This window comes from Hylobates moloch, unplaced genomic scaffold (genome assembly GCF_009828535.3).
Source record: "Hylobates moloch isolate HMO894 unplaced genomic scaffold, HMol_V3 SCAFFOLD_18, whole genome shotgun sequence".
NCBI classification, from domain to species: Eukaryota; Metazoa; Chordata; class Mammalia; order Primates; family Hylobatidae; genus Hylobates; species Hylobates moloch.
Genome location: NW_026652293.1, coordinates 64117542 through 64133606, shown reverse-complemented (window position 1 = coordinate 64133606; position 16065 = coordinate 64117542). Strand labels below are relative to the sequence as shown.

Genomic DNA, 16065 nt, shown 5'->3' with positions numbered 1-16065 from the left:
CAGAACAAAGCATTTTCAGAATTCTAACATGTCTTGCCTTCAGGAAAATTTTCACACATTTGTCTCCTTAAATGTCAGCACTTTGATTCCTTATAGTTACTGTTTCCTCCTTACCTGCATTCTATCAGCACTTAATGCTCAATGGAATACTTTTATTTATATCTCTTACATATAACTGCCAATCTGCTTACCTTTTATGCTAACTTAAGTTTCATCTATTCTGCTTAATTTGTTTTAGTCTCGAATATTGAGACTCAAAGAATTTTACCTTGGTAAACTTTTTACAGAAAGCCTAACTTGAGACTGCCAAACAAAAACACTGTTTCAAGTTTTTTAAAAGAACCAAAAGCTTTCATTATACCACTATCAGATGTTTCAGCCTCAAAATTTTTTCCTTACTAAAATTCTTAACAATTAACAAAATAATTACTTTTCATTATTGTTTAAAAGACTACATCTAAAGTTTTGTGAATATACTTAGAGCAAAAGGTATTAAATAAATTTAACTGAAGGAAAACTGTTTACCTTTTCTAGAACACAAAGCTATACTTACAGGACGTTGTATATACCTAACATTTAATAAAACAGTACAACAACTGGGAGTCTACATAAAGATTACATTCCCTATGGGAAAAATAACCCGCAGAATCTAGAATCTTTTCACAGTAAATTCATGCCTCTAACACATTAAACTGCCTCATGTCCTGCCCTTAGCTCATGAGCCAGGCAGACTATGTCTTCTTGCTAGTCCTGTTTCTCTAAGCTTGCACCTTTCTCGATGCCTCTATTTTTGCTACTGCCTCTCATCATCTCACATTCCACTTTCATCATTCAGATATCATTCTGCTCAAGGACTGCTTAAGAATCACGTGCCTCCCTCCTCCCTTACTCTCCATTCCTTACCATGCTTCACTGATTTACATTTATCCTTCGCTAGCTAAAATTATATTGTTATTTGTAAATGTACTTGTTTCACCACTGTATCAGAGCATAGATCCATGTCTAGCAGCAGGTGTTCACAAAACATTTCCTGACTGAACTACTTGTTGAAGTCATAAGCGGTATAACATACTGGATAAGAGCATCTGTTGTAGTTTGAGATAAACGTACTAAGGGTATGCAATCTCCTGGGAACTAAGAAATTGTTGAAAAGGAACTGCAAATCCATGTGCCCAATAAGCACTGCCCCTAACATGGAATAACGTCTTATTATTTTGCTGCTTAGCTATTACTTTTTCAAATGTATGTTAATGCAGCTGGAATAAAATAAAAATTACTCATAATAGTAATATAAGTTAACTTTATAAAGCACTGTTGAATCTGTCTTATCAGCTTCATTACTGTCATCCAAATCTAAGTTACCTTATGACTTTATTATCTCTAAGTTACCTTACAAATAGCTTACTGTACCGGAACTACAAAATAGTCTCTTGTCTGGTCTGCGTCTGCCCACCTTGCCTTTCTATAGCTGCCAGAGTGACATTTCTAAAATATACTTTAGTCTTTAAGACTCTCTAATGACTCTGCATTACATTTAACAAACTCTAAACTCCTTATGAAGCCTTACATTACTTGGTCCCTTGCAATACCCCCAAAAAGAACAAATCAACAAATCATCATTTATGTAGTATTCCAGCCAGGGATGCATAACCTGAATCTAACCATGAGAAAATATTAATCAAATCTAAGTTGAGGAATATTCTATTAAATAAGACCTATATTCTTCAATCAACATCACTGTCAAGAAAGACAAAGACTGAGAAACTGTTCCAAATCACAGAAAACTAAAAAGAGACATTACAATGTAATATGTGATCCTGTTCTAGATTACTGGACTAGAGAGAAAAAAAGCTGGAAGGAACCCTTTTGAGACAATTGTCAAAATATGCACTGTAGATTAAAGTATTGTGTCAGTGTTAAATCTCCTGAAATTAGTTAACAATACTATAGTTATACAACAGAATAGTCTTCTTCCTAGAAAATATATTCTGAAGTATTAACAAGTAAAGGGATATGATGAATGCAACTTGTTCTTAAATGGTTCAGAATACATGGTTAGATATATAAATTTACATATATAGACAGAATAATAAAGCAAAAGTGGCAAAATGTTAAAAATTGGTCAATCTAAGTCAAGGCTACACAGAAATTCTCTGTACTATTTTTCCAACTGCATAAGTCTTCCAATTTTTTAAATAAATTTGAGATCACTTCAAAATAAATTTAAAAAGAGACAGTATTTCTTTACTCAGATGATTCAACAACAGTAGAATATTGATCTGATAACTCCTTTTAATGCAATTAACTCAAACTTTGATAGCAAAGTGGTTGCTCGGACATTAAAGATCCTGGGTTTGAGTTGAACAAACTATACTATCTCATGAAATTTTCTCTGGAAGCTAGTGCTTCTCATTAAAGACTTTCTGGGCAGGGCACGATGGCTCACACCTAGAATCCCAGCACTCTGGGAGGCTGAGGTGGGTGGATCACTTGAGGTCAAGAGTTCAAAACCAGCCTAGCCAATATATAGCGAAACCCCTTGTCTACTAAAAATACAAAAATTAGCCGGGCATGGTGGCACAGGCCTGTAGTCCCAGCTACCTGGGAGGCTGAGGCAGGAGAATCACTTGAACCTGGGAGGCGGAGGTTGCAGTGAGCTGAGACTGCACCACTGCACGCCAGCCTGGGTGACAGAGTGAGAGTCCATCTCAAAAAAAAAAAAAAGACTTCCCATGTAATCCCTTTTAAAATCTCCTCTGACAGACCCGTAAGCTTTTATGTTAAACTTTTTCAAAACACTTGCTAAATCTTATGAAAGGAAAAAAAAGGGAAATGATTTTAATTTTCTTGGAATACAAATGGCTAGAAAGCAAAAACAGTCTGTACCTAAAAGTACTGTCTCTATATGTAAGAAAGCAACTATTATTCAGTTTATAAAAATGAAGAGAATAAAATCATCTTGTTTATTTCTAAATTACATGGAAATCAAAAAGGCTCCACTAACTAAAATATTTTCTTCTTTAAATATAGGTATGCCTTAACTGGGTTTTATCACTTAGTCTTACAATGGGAATACTGTACAAGTTGTAAAAAATGAACTTAGTAAACAAGAGATTATCACAAAATGACACATAACAAAAATTACTTTTACGTAACAAAAAGTTACATAAGGTTTTAAAAATTACTTTAACCACATATATTAATAATATAAACATCTCCAAAAAAAGAAACTTGGACCTTTTTTTTCAAGTTTATTAAAATTTTTTTCCCTGTTGTCTTCCTGCTTTTCCACCTTTACTGGGGTATAACTGACAATTAAAAATTATAAGGCCAGGCATGGTTGATTATGCCTGTAATCCCAGCACTTTGGGAGGCTAAGGGGGACAGATCACCTGAGCCCAGGAGTTCAAGACCAGCAGGGGCAACACAGTGAGACCCTGCCTCTACAAAAAAATCTAAAAACTAGCCACATGTGGTGGCACATGCCTGTGGTCCCAGCTACTTGGAGGTTGAGGTGGGAGGATCACTTGAGCCCAAGAGGCTACGCTTGCAGTGAACGAAGATCACGCCACTGCACTTCAGCCTGGGCCAGGGTGAGGAGCTGTCTCCCAAAAAAAAACACAACAAACAAACAAAAAAAAACATCTGTGTGTTAGTATATAAGGTGACACTTTGATATACGCTGTGAAATGATTACCACTATTAAGCTAATTAACGTATCCATCACCTCAGTTAGTTTTTTTTTTTTTCCTTTTTGAGTCAGGGTCTCTGTTGCCCAGGCTGGAGTGCAGTGGCCCAATCACAGCTCACTGCAGCCTCAAACTTCTGAGTTCAAGCAGTCCTCCTGCCCCAGCCCCTCCGGAGTAGCTAGGACTATAAGCATACTACAGGCGCATGCCGTCATGCTCAGCTAATTGTGGTAAAAACATTTAAGATCTACTTACTTAGCAAATTTCAAGTATAAACTTTCTGAATTTATCAAGCTCTATACATTGAAATACCCTTAAACCACTTAACTCTCTTAATAACGCCTTTATTTCCGAAGTCTTTTCATTCCACAGCCCCACAAGCTGCCTGGCCTATAGGAAACACCCAATCATGTATACTGCACGAACTCAAAAAACGAGAACTTAAACTATTAACTAAATTAGTAGCTGACAAGGACCTAAATACATCTAGTCTTTTATTACTGAGATAATAATTAGGCCAGGGTTAAGATAATCAATATGTATTCATTATTTATTATGGCCATATTAATGACCACTGTAAGTCAGATACTATGAACACAAAGTTAGATAAGGTACAGTTCCTATCCTCAAGGAGCTCAGTCCTGTATGAGGGACAGAGATGTAAACAAATAAAATGTAATCATGCTATAACAAATATATGTAAAAAACTTAGGAAAGCAGAAAGCACATTTCTTGTTCACTACTAATACATGTGAGAACATAGCAGATACTCAATAAATATTTCATGTTGGTCACCAAGTCAACTTGAGAGAAAAATCAGAACGCATTCACAGGAAAGAAGCTACTTGAGCTAGGTCTTAAAGAAAATTGTAGTTCAGGCCAGGCGCAGTGGCTCACGCCTGTAATCCCAGCACTTTGAGAGGCCGAGAGGGGCGGACTGCTTGAGCTCGGAGTTCAAGACCAGCCTCCAGCAACATGGCGAAACCTTGTCTCTCCAAAAAACTTAAAAAAATTAGGCATGGTGACACACGCCTGTAGTCCCAGCTACTCAGGAGGCTGAGGTAGGAAAATGGCTTGAGCCCAGGAGGCAGAGGTTTTGCAGTGAGCCAAGATCGTGCCTAATTATTATCTCAGCCTGTGTGACAGAGACTCTGTCTCAAAAAACAAAAACACCCAAAAAAAACTGTAGTTCAGCAGACAGGTAATGAGGACACCACCTTAGAAGCAACTTCACCTTTTCTTTTTTTTGAGATGGAGTCTCATTCTGTCGCCGGGGCTGGAGTGCAACGGCGCGATCTCAGCTCACTGCAACCTCCGCGTTCCGGGTTCAAGCGATTCTCCTGCCTCAGCCTCTGGAGTAGCTGGGATTACAGGCACCTGCCACTACGCCCAGCTAATTTTTCGTACTTTTTTTTTTTTTTTTTGAGACGGAGCCTTGCTCTGTTGCCCAGGCTGGAGTGCAGTGGCGCGATCTCGGCTCACTGCAAGCTCCGCCTCCTGGGTTCACGCCATTCTCCCGCCTTAGCCTCCCAAGAAGCAGGGACTACAGACGCCCGGCCAATTTTTTCTATTTTTAGTAGAGACGGGGTTTCACCGTGTACTTTATTAGAGTCAGGGTTTCACCATGTTGGCCAGGCTGGTCTCAAACTCATGACCTCGTCATCCACCCGCCTCGGCCTACCAAAGTGCTGGGATTACGGGCGTGAGCCACCACACCCAGCCGCAACTCCACCTTCTGTATCAGTACGCTCTTTATTCAATTACGGCCAGCTGTCTTAAACTTCTGACAATTACAGTAGATACTGTGGTGGTTTTAAAATATATCCACAAATACCTGAGACTCCTCCCTCCAAAGGGTGGGACATAATTTCCCTCCCCGTCAATGTGAGACAGTTTTTAAAACTGCCTCCCTTCTAACAAACACAATATGACAAAAATGACAGTGTCTGATGTCTGAGATTAGGACATAAAGAGATTGTGGTTTCCTCCTTGCTCTCTTGCACTCTCTCTCTCTCTCTGGAGGCCAGATGCCACACCAAAGGACATCCAAGCAGCACAAGAAGTTCATGTGGACAGGAACAGAGAGCTGGTTGCAGGCAAAAGGCCTAAACTATCAACAGCTGTGGATCCTTCAGCCCCAATCAAGGTTTCAGGTGATTGCAAATAGGAATCAACCAGCTAAGCCCTTCCCAGATTCCTTAATCACAGAAATGTAAGATACAGGATAGTCGATAGACAGGGACAAAAGGAAGAGGATTTTATTTTGTGTTTGTTTTGAAATGAAGAATAACTTGTCCAAGTTAATATGCTGAGAAAAGGGGACTGTGAAAATATGTGTATATAGATATACGAGATTCACTAATAGATACAAGCTCCCATTCTGTGCAGTGTTACAGTTAAAGATACCGTCCCTGTCTTCAAGTCTAGTAAACAAATACACACTAAATGAAAATATATTTTAGCATATAACAGATGAGTAAATATTATCAAGTACACAATTCCTGAGTATGTGACATGTCTAATATTAATTAGCTAATGTTTACTGTTTCTTGTGTTTAAGTCATGTTTACCTGATTACTAATACTAATATTTCTCTTAATGGGACATAAAAGTGAAGGCCTTTGTAATCCAGACTTTTAGGGTAGATCTAGCGACATCACAAAACCTCCAGCTAAAGTTTCACATCTAAATTCTTAGGGACTGTTTTCTTGCGCATAACCATGGCTAAATAATTTTGTTCTCTCCCCTTCATCAACTTACATTGCAGAGAACTTACATTTAAAGGCCAACATCACGGGTGAAGATGAATTAACATCCTTCCCTTCTCTTCTTTGGTTATGTGGGAAATTGTCATGCTTCCTTTTCCTGAACCCTCCTGATCCTTATATAGAGAAGAAAAAAAGAGAGGGATCTTCCATCACGAAGAGTTTGCAAAACAGAATACAGGCAAACCTCCTCCTTGCTTTAAAACCAGATACCCACAGGGCCCTCGCCTTGGAGGCTTTCTCCGCAGACTGACAGAGACGCTGCCCAGGCCTTTCCAAGCAAATCATCCAAGTTTCCACCAACTGGTGCTATGATCTGTCATTACAGCAATTACTGAACTAGGATAAAATCACACCTCAAAAATTTAAGAAAAAGGGAGGTGTAAACACGGCCGATGTGGCCGGGGAGAGAACCAGAGCTGCCGCCCCCGAGTCTGCAAGGGACCAAGGCATCCTTCAAGGGTGAAAAGGGGAAAATTGCATAGAAAGACTGGAGAACCACCCCCTCTGGATAAATAACGCCCCGTGTTGTTAAGGACGCCACCTTCTTTGTTGCTCATGTCGTCACAGCCTACGGTGAGACAAGCGGAGACCGAAGGACCTGGAGCAAGAGGAGTGTGCGAGGTACAGGCCGAGGGAACCTGGGAAAACAACCCGCAGAAAAACGCTTTGCAGCCGGGCCGACTACAACGCAGTGGCCGGAAGTCTACGCGCACGTACTTCCGGCCTACGTCCGGAGGGGAGGGGAGGCCGCCGCAGCTGGCTCCGCCCACCGCGTGGTCCAGGGCCCACCACCCCCGCCGTCGCGCGAGCGTACTATTGCGGCCGCCCTCTGCTGTGCCTGAAGACAGAAGCGACTCTACACGCCTCACAGCATGCACTGTTACTAAAAAGACGATGCCTCCTCCTGGAGCTGAGATCTGTGTGATCGTGGGAAAGCAACGAAAAACGTGCGTAATTTTTTTCTGAAGGCACCTTCGGGACACCTTACCCTTCCCTCAGCGGGGGCCCAGCTTCGCGCGCGGTGCGTTGTGGGGGTTGTAGTTCGTCCGCGGGAGCGGGCCCTCCGGTGCCCCGGGCCAGCGGTGTGAGAAAGAAGCGAGCCCTCGAGTTCCTCGGGGCATGTGGGAAGGTTTTTTTCAGGATCCAGGCAGAACCTTACAGAGCTGGGAGTTTTTTAACTTTCCATTCCTGGCAGTGACGCCAGGAGTTTAAGTGATGGAAATATGCGAGTCAATCAGTGGATGGTGTTAGTACTGTTTTCTCTTACGAAGATCAAGCCTGCCCTTCGGGTCTGCTTCCACCTTTTCCCCCTGCCCGTCTCCCACCGACTCCTTCCTTTCCACTGGCTCTCAGGAGCCGGACAGCCTGTGTTCAATTTGCCTCCAAGGAGTGGTTGTGTGACCTTGATGAAGCAAGCAACTTCTCTGCCTCAGTTTCCTTATCTGTAACATAGGGATAGAATAGTACCCGCCTTGTAGGGTTATTTGAGGATGAAAGGAGTTAAGTCTCGTGAAGACGCTCTTTCACATGTAACTGCTCAATTAAATATTAAATACCATACTCCTCTCCCACCAGGGCTCTCCCAAACAAAATGACAGAAAGGTGAGTAATAGCAGGTGTGTTCCACTAAACTGTGGGCCTTTCATTAAGAGCAGGTGCTGCCGTATCTAGATTTTGTGCCCCTCCTAGCCCCAGTGCTTCTCAGAGCTGTGATCCGGCCCCATGTAAGCTTCCGTCAATGTTTGTTGAAGAATCACGTTCCTGGCGTCAGGATGGGTAACTAGGTGGCAATTCAGCACCGTCTAGAGAGAATCTAAGGCCAAGGCTTGGTAAGTGGGGTGCCCTAGGCCTAGTACAGAAAACACAAGTACATTTTAAGCTTTCTCTAAATAACCTCTATATTGTAGTCATGTGTTGTACACACAGTCTTTTCTCCTTGTTAATTTAGGAACAAAGGAACAGTAAATGGAATAACTTGGCTAGAATATGGCAGTAACTACAAGGCATGTTCTGCTCTGGCACGAAGGTAACCACCACTCATACCTCTGCAGCCCTGTGAATACGTGAATTGACTAAGCAGATTCCTTAAGGATAAAGTAGGCTCCTGGGGACCTTGCTTGTTGGGCTACTTGCTTTGTGGATGTTAAACAGATAATTCTCATGAGTTTGAGTGACGTCTGATCTACCAGTATTCCCCCTACTCTGATTAGAAATGACTTGACAATGCCAAAAAGAATAAAAGACAGCTCTGATACAAATCTAGCCACTTTAATGTGACTCCCTCTAGATCCAAGGAAGCCAGTACTTACGAACATTTTCAGAGTCGATACTTACTGTACTGTACCATAGTTGAGGAAAAGGGTATTTTTCCTAACTCTCCTGGAATAGCACATCCCAAGATCTCAACTTTCCAAAACCTGGATCAACTATATTTCTTTTCTTTCTCCAGCCACTACTCCCCTAGCCTGTTCAACTACAGCTATGTTACCTGAACTGCTTTCCACTCTTTCCCATAAATGTAATGATTAGAACACTAAGTTTCATAACCTATAATGACTTCTGAAAGTATTTAAGGGAGGTGAATCCCAGGAGCACTTTCCCAGCACTTATTTGCATATGCATTTACCCCAGGCTTCCCCAGGTGTCCCAACTTGTAGCTACTCCTTTGTCAGGAAATAGATTTCAACGTCTGTAACAACCTGCATCCCTACGCTGTCTCCTTGTTTTATTGCTTCAGATGCAAACACATAGTTTTGGTACTTGGCAAAACAGTTTTTTGTTTGTTTTTTAAAGGAAGACAACCACCTCAAGTCAGGGAGAGGAAGGTAAAGATTTTTAGTAAGATTTTACCTCTGATGTTTGTTTTTACTTGTTATTGTTGCTTTTTTTTTTTTTTTTTTTGACACGGTTTCACTCTGTCACCCAGGCTGCAGTCCACGGCTCACTCACTACAGCCTTGACCTCCTCGGGCTCAAGTGATCCTCCCACCTCAGCCTCCCAGGTTGTTGGGACTACAAGCACATGCTACTATGCACGGCTAATTTTTTTTCTCTCTATTTTGTGGAGACAGGGTTTCGCCATGTTGCCCAGGCTGGTCTCAAACACCTGGGCTCAAGTGATCCACCTGCCTAGGCCTCCCAAAGTGCTGGGATTACAGTGAGCCACTGTGCCTGGCCCCCTGTTGCATTCTAATTGCCTATATTTGGCTCTCAATGAAGCACTAAACCTTTCAATTGCATGGTGGCTATTCAGTTCATAAATCCTCTCATTGGTCACCATTAGATTAAGAGAAAAATCGCATATCAAAACTGGTTTGGGAGGCCAAGGCGTGCAGATTATTTGAGTTCGAGACCAGCCTGGCCAACATGGTGAAACAGTCTCTACTAAAAAATACAAAAATTATCTGGGCGTGGTGGCACGCACCTGTAATCCCCAGAGGCTAAGGCCAAAGAAACTCTTGAACCCAGGGTGGGAGTTTGCAGTAAGCCAAGATAGTGCCACTGACCTCCAGCCTGGGCCACAGAACAAGACTTCACCTCAAAAAAAAAAAAAAAACACAAACAAAACTGGTTTTGGATAGTGAAAGAAAATCATATAATCCAGTAAAGAGAAGATAATTAAGAGATTATCTATTTCAGCATTTCCCTTATTTAGTTATTACATAAATAACTAAATCCTGGGAGAGAAGAGATCGTGGGGAATTGTAAGAATCTGGAGTTTCTGTTTTTTTTTTTTTTTTTTTGAGACGGAGTCTCGCTCTGTCGCCCAGGCTGGAGTGCAGTGCAGTGGCGCAATCTCAGCTCACTGCAAGCTCCACCTCCCGGGTTCACGCCATTCTCCTGCCTCAGCCTCCCGAGTAGCTGGGACTACAGGCGCCCGCCACCACGCCCGGCTAATTTTTTGTATTTTTAGTAGAGACGGGGTTTCATCGTGGTCTCGATCTCCTGACCTCGTGATCCACCCACCTCGGCCTCCCAAAGTGCTGAGATTACAAGCGTGAGCCACCACGCCCAGCCTGGAGTTTCTGTTTTTTAAAAGATAACCATAATATTTAAAAGATATCTGTGGGATCCAGAGTGGTATTGTGAAGTGTACACATTATTGTGAATAAATTCAAAGATTTATTTTTCAAGCAATGCTAGGATGTAGTAGGAGAAAATGATGTTCCAGTTTTATAACACAAGAAAGAGAAGCTCATATTGAAGAAGTAAAGAGTAATGGGCAAAACCACAATGAGATATCACTTCGAATCCACTAGGATGATTATATTTAAAAAGAAGACAGAAAATAATAATTGGTGAAGATATGAAGAAACTGGAACCCTGATCAATTGCTGGTAGGAATGTAAAATGGTCCAGCCACTATAGAAGACAATTTGGCAGTTCCTCAAAGAGCTGGACATAGAATTACCATATGACCCAGCAATTCCGCTGTTAACTGTATACCTTGAACACAAATGTTCATAGCAGCACTACTCACAATAACGAAAAAGTAGAAATAACCCAAATGTCTATCAGTAGATAAATGGATAAACAAAATGATATATCATTTGGCAATAAAAAGGAATGAAGGACTATTCATGCTGCAACATGGATGAAACTTGAAAACAAGCGGAGTGAAAGGAGTCAGTCACAAAAGACCACTTATTATATGATTCCATATATACAAAATGTCCAAAATAGGCAAATCTATAGATAGAAAGTAGATTCATGGTTGCCTAGGGCTAGGGGCCATGGAACAGTGAGGTGGAGGGGTGATAGCTAAAGGATGTGGGGTTTCTTTGTGAGGAGATGGAAATGTTCTAAAATTGACTAGGGTGATGGTTTCACCTATTTGTGAATATACTAAAAATTGTTGAATCAGTCAGTTTAAATGATGAGTTACATGTGAATTATACTTCAATGAAGCTATTAAAACAAATTTTTAAAAGTGTTGGGAAACATTCCTTTCAAGTCTTGTAAATATATTGTGTATATATGTAAATTTACTATATACATGTAAATATATAGATAATTCAATGTTATTAGGAAAAAGCATTAAACAATATGGCTTAAGTTTGTTTTTATTTTTATTTATTTATTTATTTTTTGAGATGGAGTCTCACTCTGTCACCCAGGCTGGAGCGCAATGGTACGATCTTGGCTCACTGCAACCTCCGCCTCCCGGGTTCAATCGATTCTTCTGCCTCAGCCTCCTGAGTAGCTGGGATTGCAGGTGTGTGTCACCATGCCCAGCTAATTTTTTTTTTTTTTTTTTTTTGTAGTTTTAGTAGAGACGGGGTTTCACCATGTTGGCCAGGCTGGTCTCAAACTCCTGACCTTGTGATCCGCCCACCTCAGCCTCCCAAAATGCTGAAATTACAAGTGTGAGCTACCGTGCCTGGTCGGCTTAAGTTTATTTTTAATACTCCATAATAAAAAAGATGTAAAGTACTTTATAGGTTTGATAATATTTCAACAAATATTTCTGTGCCTGGTTTATGCCTGACAATGTGATTGGTGCCATACAGGATGCAAACATTTACTATCTCTACTTCTCCCATTCTTCTTGATCTATTTCTAATCAGGCTTTCACCCCATCATTTCTCAGAAACTGCTCTTGTCAAAATCTAGGGATTTTGCAATGACTTCCGCATTGCAAAATCTGATTGTCAATTCTTACTCCTCATCTCACTTGACCCTGAAGCAGCATTTAAAACAGTTGTCATTCCCTGTGTCTAGAAACCACATTCTCTTGACTCTCCTTCTATAGTACCTCTGTAGCCACTTCTTCCCAGTCCTTTATAGTTTCTCCTTACCTTCCCAAACACTGAATTGCTGCAGAAGTCCTCCTCTCTTCTCTATTACACTTACTCCCTTGTTGATCCCATTCTTATGGTTTTAAATGCCATCTATAATCTAACAATTCCCCCACTTTATATATTCAGTTCAGAAAACTCATAAATCCAGTCCAAACTCATATCAAATTACCTATTTACTATATTCTCTTGAGCGTCTAACATGCTTCTCAAAATTAACATGTCTAAAACTGAACATAGCCATCTTCCAATACCTATTTCTTCAGCAGTGTTCCCTATTTCAGTTAATTTCTATTCTTCCAGCAGATCAGACTAAACACTAGAGTCATCTTTGACTCCTCTCTTTCCCATTCCATATCCTATTTGCTATGGATTGAATTCTGACCACCCTCCCCCCCAAATTCATGTTGAAGCCTAATCCTTAGTGTGACTATATTTGGAGATAGGGCTTTTAGGAGATAAGTAAGGTTAAATGAGGTCATAAGAGTGGTGTTTTGATCCATTAGGATTGGATTGGTGGCCTTACAAGAAAATCTCTCTTTCTCTGTCCATGCACCAAGGAAAGGCTACATCTCTTTCTCTGTCCGTGCACCAGGGAAAGGTTTTGATCCATTAGGATTGGTGGCCTCATAAGAAAAGATCTCTTTCTCTTTCCATACACCAAGGAAAGGCTATTTGAAGACAGAGCAAGAAGGTGGTTATCTACAAGCCAGGAAGAGAGTCCTCACCAAAACACAACCATGCTGGTACCCTGATCTTCAACTTCCAGTCTTGAGCTGTTGAGAAAATAAACTTTTATTGTTTAAGCCACCCAGTCTATGGTATTTTGTTATGGCAGCCTGAGCAGACTAAGATACTTTTTATTACCAAAATCCTTTTGGATCTACCTTCAAAACATATTCATATTACAACCAGTCTCCCCAAATTCTGTTAGTACCTTAACTCAAGTTACTATCATCTGTCACTTGAAATAGAGCAATAGCCTCCTAACTATATACGGATGTCAGTCCTCCTCATTGAGATGCAGTCCATTTCCTCCCTGAAACTGAGCAGGCCTTTTGACTTGCTTTGACCAATAGAATTTGAAGAAATGATGCTGAGCCAGTTCCAGGCCTACCCCTTAAGGAGACGTGACACTTTCTACTTTAGCTCTCTTGGAACTTTGAGCCACCACGTGAGAAGTCTGATTACCCATTCGCAAGTGAAGCCTAAACAGCCCCTGTTCCTTCCAGACAACCCACCTGAGGCACCAGACACATGAGTGAAGCCATCTTGACATCCCAGTCACAGCCAAACTCACTCCTGAGTGCATCTGCATGATGAACCCAGCAATCCCCCCCATGGAGCAAAGGATCCATCCAGTCAACCCAAAGAATCATGAAAAATAATTGTTGTTTTAAAGTTTTGGAATAGCTTGTTATGCAACAATACATAATTAATACACTGGTCTCCCACTTTCAAGTTTGATTAACTTTCAGCTATTTTTCCACATAGGCAGAGTGATTCCATTAAAACATACATCAGATAATGTCACTGCACTAAGTAAACTCTACAAGGACTCTCATCTCCCTCAGAGTAAAGGTCGCAGTCGTTACAAGGTCCTACGTAATGTGGCCCTCACCACCACTCCATTACCTTTTTCTTATCTACTATTTGCTAACTTTGCTTTGTCCTCTTTTCTGTTCTGAAACAGGCTAGGCATGGTTCTGCCTCAAGGCCTTCGCACCATCTACTCTGTCTGCTTGGATTGTTCTTCCCACAGATTTCTTGCTCCCTTCTTCCTTCATGAAGAAATGTCATGAAATGTCACCTTCTCATTGAGGCCTTCTGTAGTACCCCAAATAATGGCCCCCAAAGATGTCCACATCCTTATCCCCAGAACCTGTGAATGTGTTATCTTAATGGCAAAAGTGACTTTGCAAATGTGCTTATATTTAAGGATCTTAAGGTGGAGATTATCCTGGATTATCCAGGATGGCCCAATGTAATCACAAGGGCCCTTATAAGTGAAAGGGGGAGGCAACAGAGAGAAGGAGATGTCATAATGAAAACAGATCCAAGTGATGAGATTGCTGGCTGGGGTGGAGGTGGAGGGGAGTACAATCCAGGGAATGCAAGAAGCCTCTAAAAGCTAGGAAATGTCAGGACACAAATTCTCCCCTAGAATCTCAGGAAGAAACCCAGGTTTATGGACACTGATTTTAACCCAGTAAGTCCGTTTTCTGACTGCTGACCTCCAAAACTGTAAGATAATAAATTTGTGTTACTTTAAGCCAACTGAGTTTGTGATAATTTAGTTATGGCAGCAATAGAAAACCAGCACACCTTCCTAGCCATCCTATCTAAAATGGCAACCCATGTCCTTCCTGGCACTTCCTATCTCCCTTCCATGTTTTTTTAAAATCATATATACAAGATATTTTGCTATTTTATCTATTGTCTTTTCCACCAGAAAGTAAACTCCACATAAATAGGGATTCATCTGTTTTATTCTTTGCGATATCTCCACTGCCTAGGATAGCATCTGCACATACTGCACACTCAGTACACATTTGTTGAATGAGGTCAGGTGCGGTGGTTCACATCTGTAATCCCAGCACTTTGGGAGGCCAAGGCGGGTGGATCACCTTAGGTTAGGAGTTCGAGGCCAGCCTGGCCAACATGGTGAAACCACATCTTTACTAAAAATACAAAAATTAGTTGGGCATGGTGGCATGTGCCTGTAATCCCAGCTACTTGGGAGGCTGTGGCAGGAGAGTCACTTGAATCTGGGAGGTGGAGGTTGCAGTGAGCCAAGATTGTGCCACTCCACTCAAGCCTGGGCAACAGAGTGAGACTCTGGCTCAAAAAAAAAAAAAAAGAAAAAGAAAAAGAAAAAAACCCATATTTGTTGAATGAACAAGTGAATAAACAAATGATATGCAAATATATTATCCCTATCTGTAGCTTGCCTTTTAATTTTGTTATAGTAACTTTGGTTGAAAAGAAGTTCTAAAATCTTTAATCAAATGTATCAATCTTTTCAACTTGTATATTTTATGCCTTGTTTAATCTACTGTCTTATATCAAAATTATAAAAGTATTACCCTGTATTTTCTTATAAAAGTTTTAAATCTTTTCTTTTTCCACTTAGATCATTAATCAACTTGGAATTGGTAAATGATTGTCCCAGGACCACATATTGAATATTTTACCATTTCTCCACTGATTTGTAACAACATAGTGGTTATATATCCCGTTTATACATGGGTCTGTCTCTAGGTTTCCTGTTCTGTTCCAGTGGTCTGTTTGCTTACCCTTCTACTAATAGCACATTGGCCTAATTACCGTAACTTTATAATATGGCTGAATCTCTGGAAAACCACATACCCCTCCCCTCCTCTTTCTACAATATTCTTATATTTTGCAACTGGCCTTTAATATTTTATATTAGTTTTAACAATACCTTATATACCCACATATATTAGATACTCTTAGCATCACTATAGCATCTAAAAATTGGAAATTATTTAAATGTCCACCAATACATTAGTTAAATAAATTAGGTTATACTCACACAGTGGAATACGATACTGGCTTTCAAAAGAATGAGGTAAATTTACATATTTACATTAAAAGGTATTCAAGATATCAGAAAAAAGGGCAAGTTGCAAAACAATAGAGTAAGAACCTATTCATGAATTTTTAAAAATGTAACTTGGGTTACATGTAGAAAAAAATGTGGACAAGAAAACACCAAATGTTAACAGTGGTTATATCTGAGGATCAGGAATAGGAAGAACATTCACTTTCTAAGGTATGTATTCCTATA

General features: G+C 40.6%; 2 protein-coding genes across 9 annotated transcripts in view; one reads left to right on the top strand and one right to left on the bottom strand.

Annotated features, from left to right (window-relative positions):
* The window catches only part of TSNAX (translin associated factor X), a 91504-nt gene that overhangs the window by 31752 nt on the left and 43687 nt on the right, over positions 1–16065 (bottom strand). For 2 of the 3 annotated variants that reach the window (XR_004245005.2, XM_032136506.2), the window contains exons 1-2: positions 6999–7125; positions 6466–6570 (exon numbers count right to left, since the gene is read on the bottom strand). Coding sequence is in view for 2 of the 3 variants with exons in the window: in XM_032136506.2 (XP_031992397.1) it covers positions 6466–6570; positions 6999–7014 (121 nt within the window). In the remaining variant the exon portion in view is untranslated. Of the gene's footprint in view, positions 1–6465; positions 6571–6998; positions 7126–16065 lie in introns of those variants that run through there. The other variant, XM_058430538.1, reaches the window with a different exon arrangement.
* Positions 7013–13702, top strand: LOC131381800 (uncharacterized). 6 transcript variants are annotated; one of them, XR_009210739.1, is made up of 5 exons: positions 7539–7703; positions 8113–8286; positions 8406–8483; positions 9251–9282; positions 12920–13055. XR_009210739.1 is itself a non-coding variant. In XM_058430540.1 (4 exons), exons 1-4 carry the CDS (start codon positions 7013–7015, stop codon positions 12931–12933), a joined length of 516 nt encoding a protein of 171 aa, XP_058286523.1. In that variant the 3' UTR covers positions 12934–13055. The 6 variants fall into 6 exon arrangements, 3 of the variants coding, with proteins under 3 accessions (XP_058286523.1, XP_058286524.1, XP_058286522.1); XM_058430540.1 differs by lacking the exons at positions 7539–7703; positions 8113–8286 and adding an exon at positions 7013–7404; XR_009210738.1 differs by having other exon boundaries at positions 7539–8286.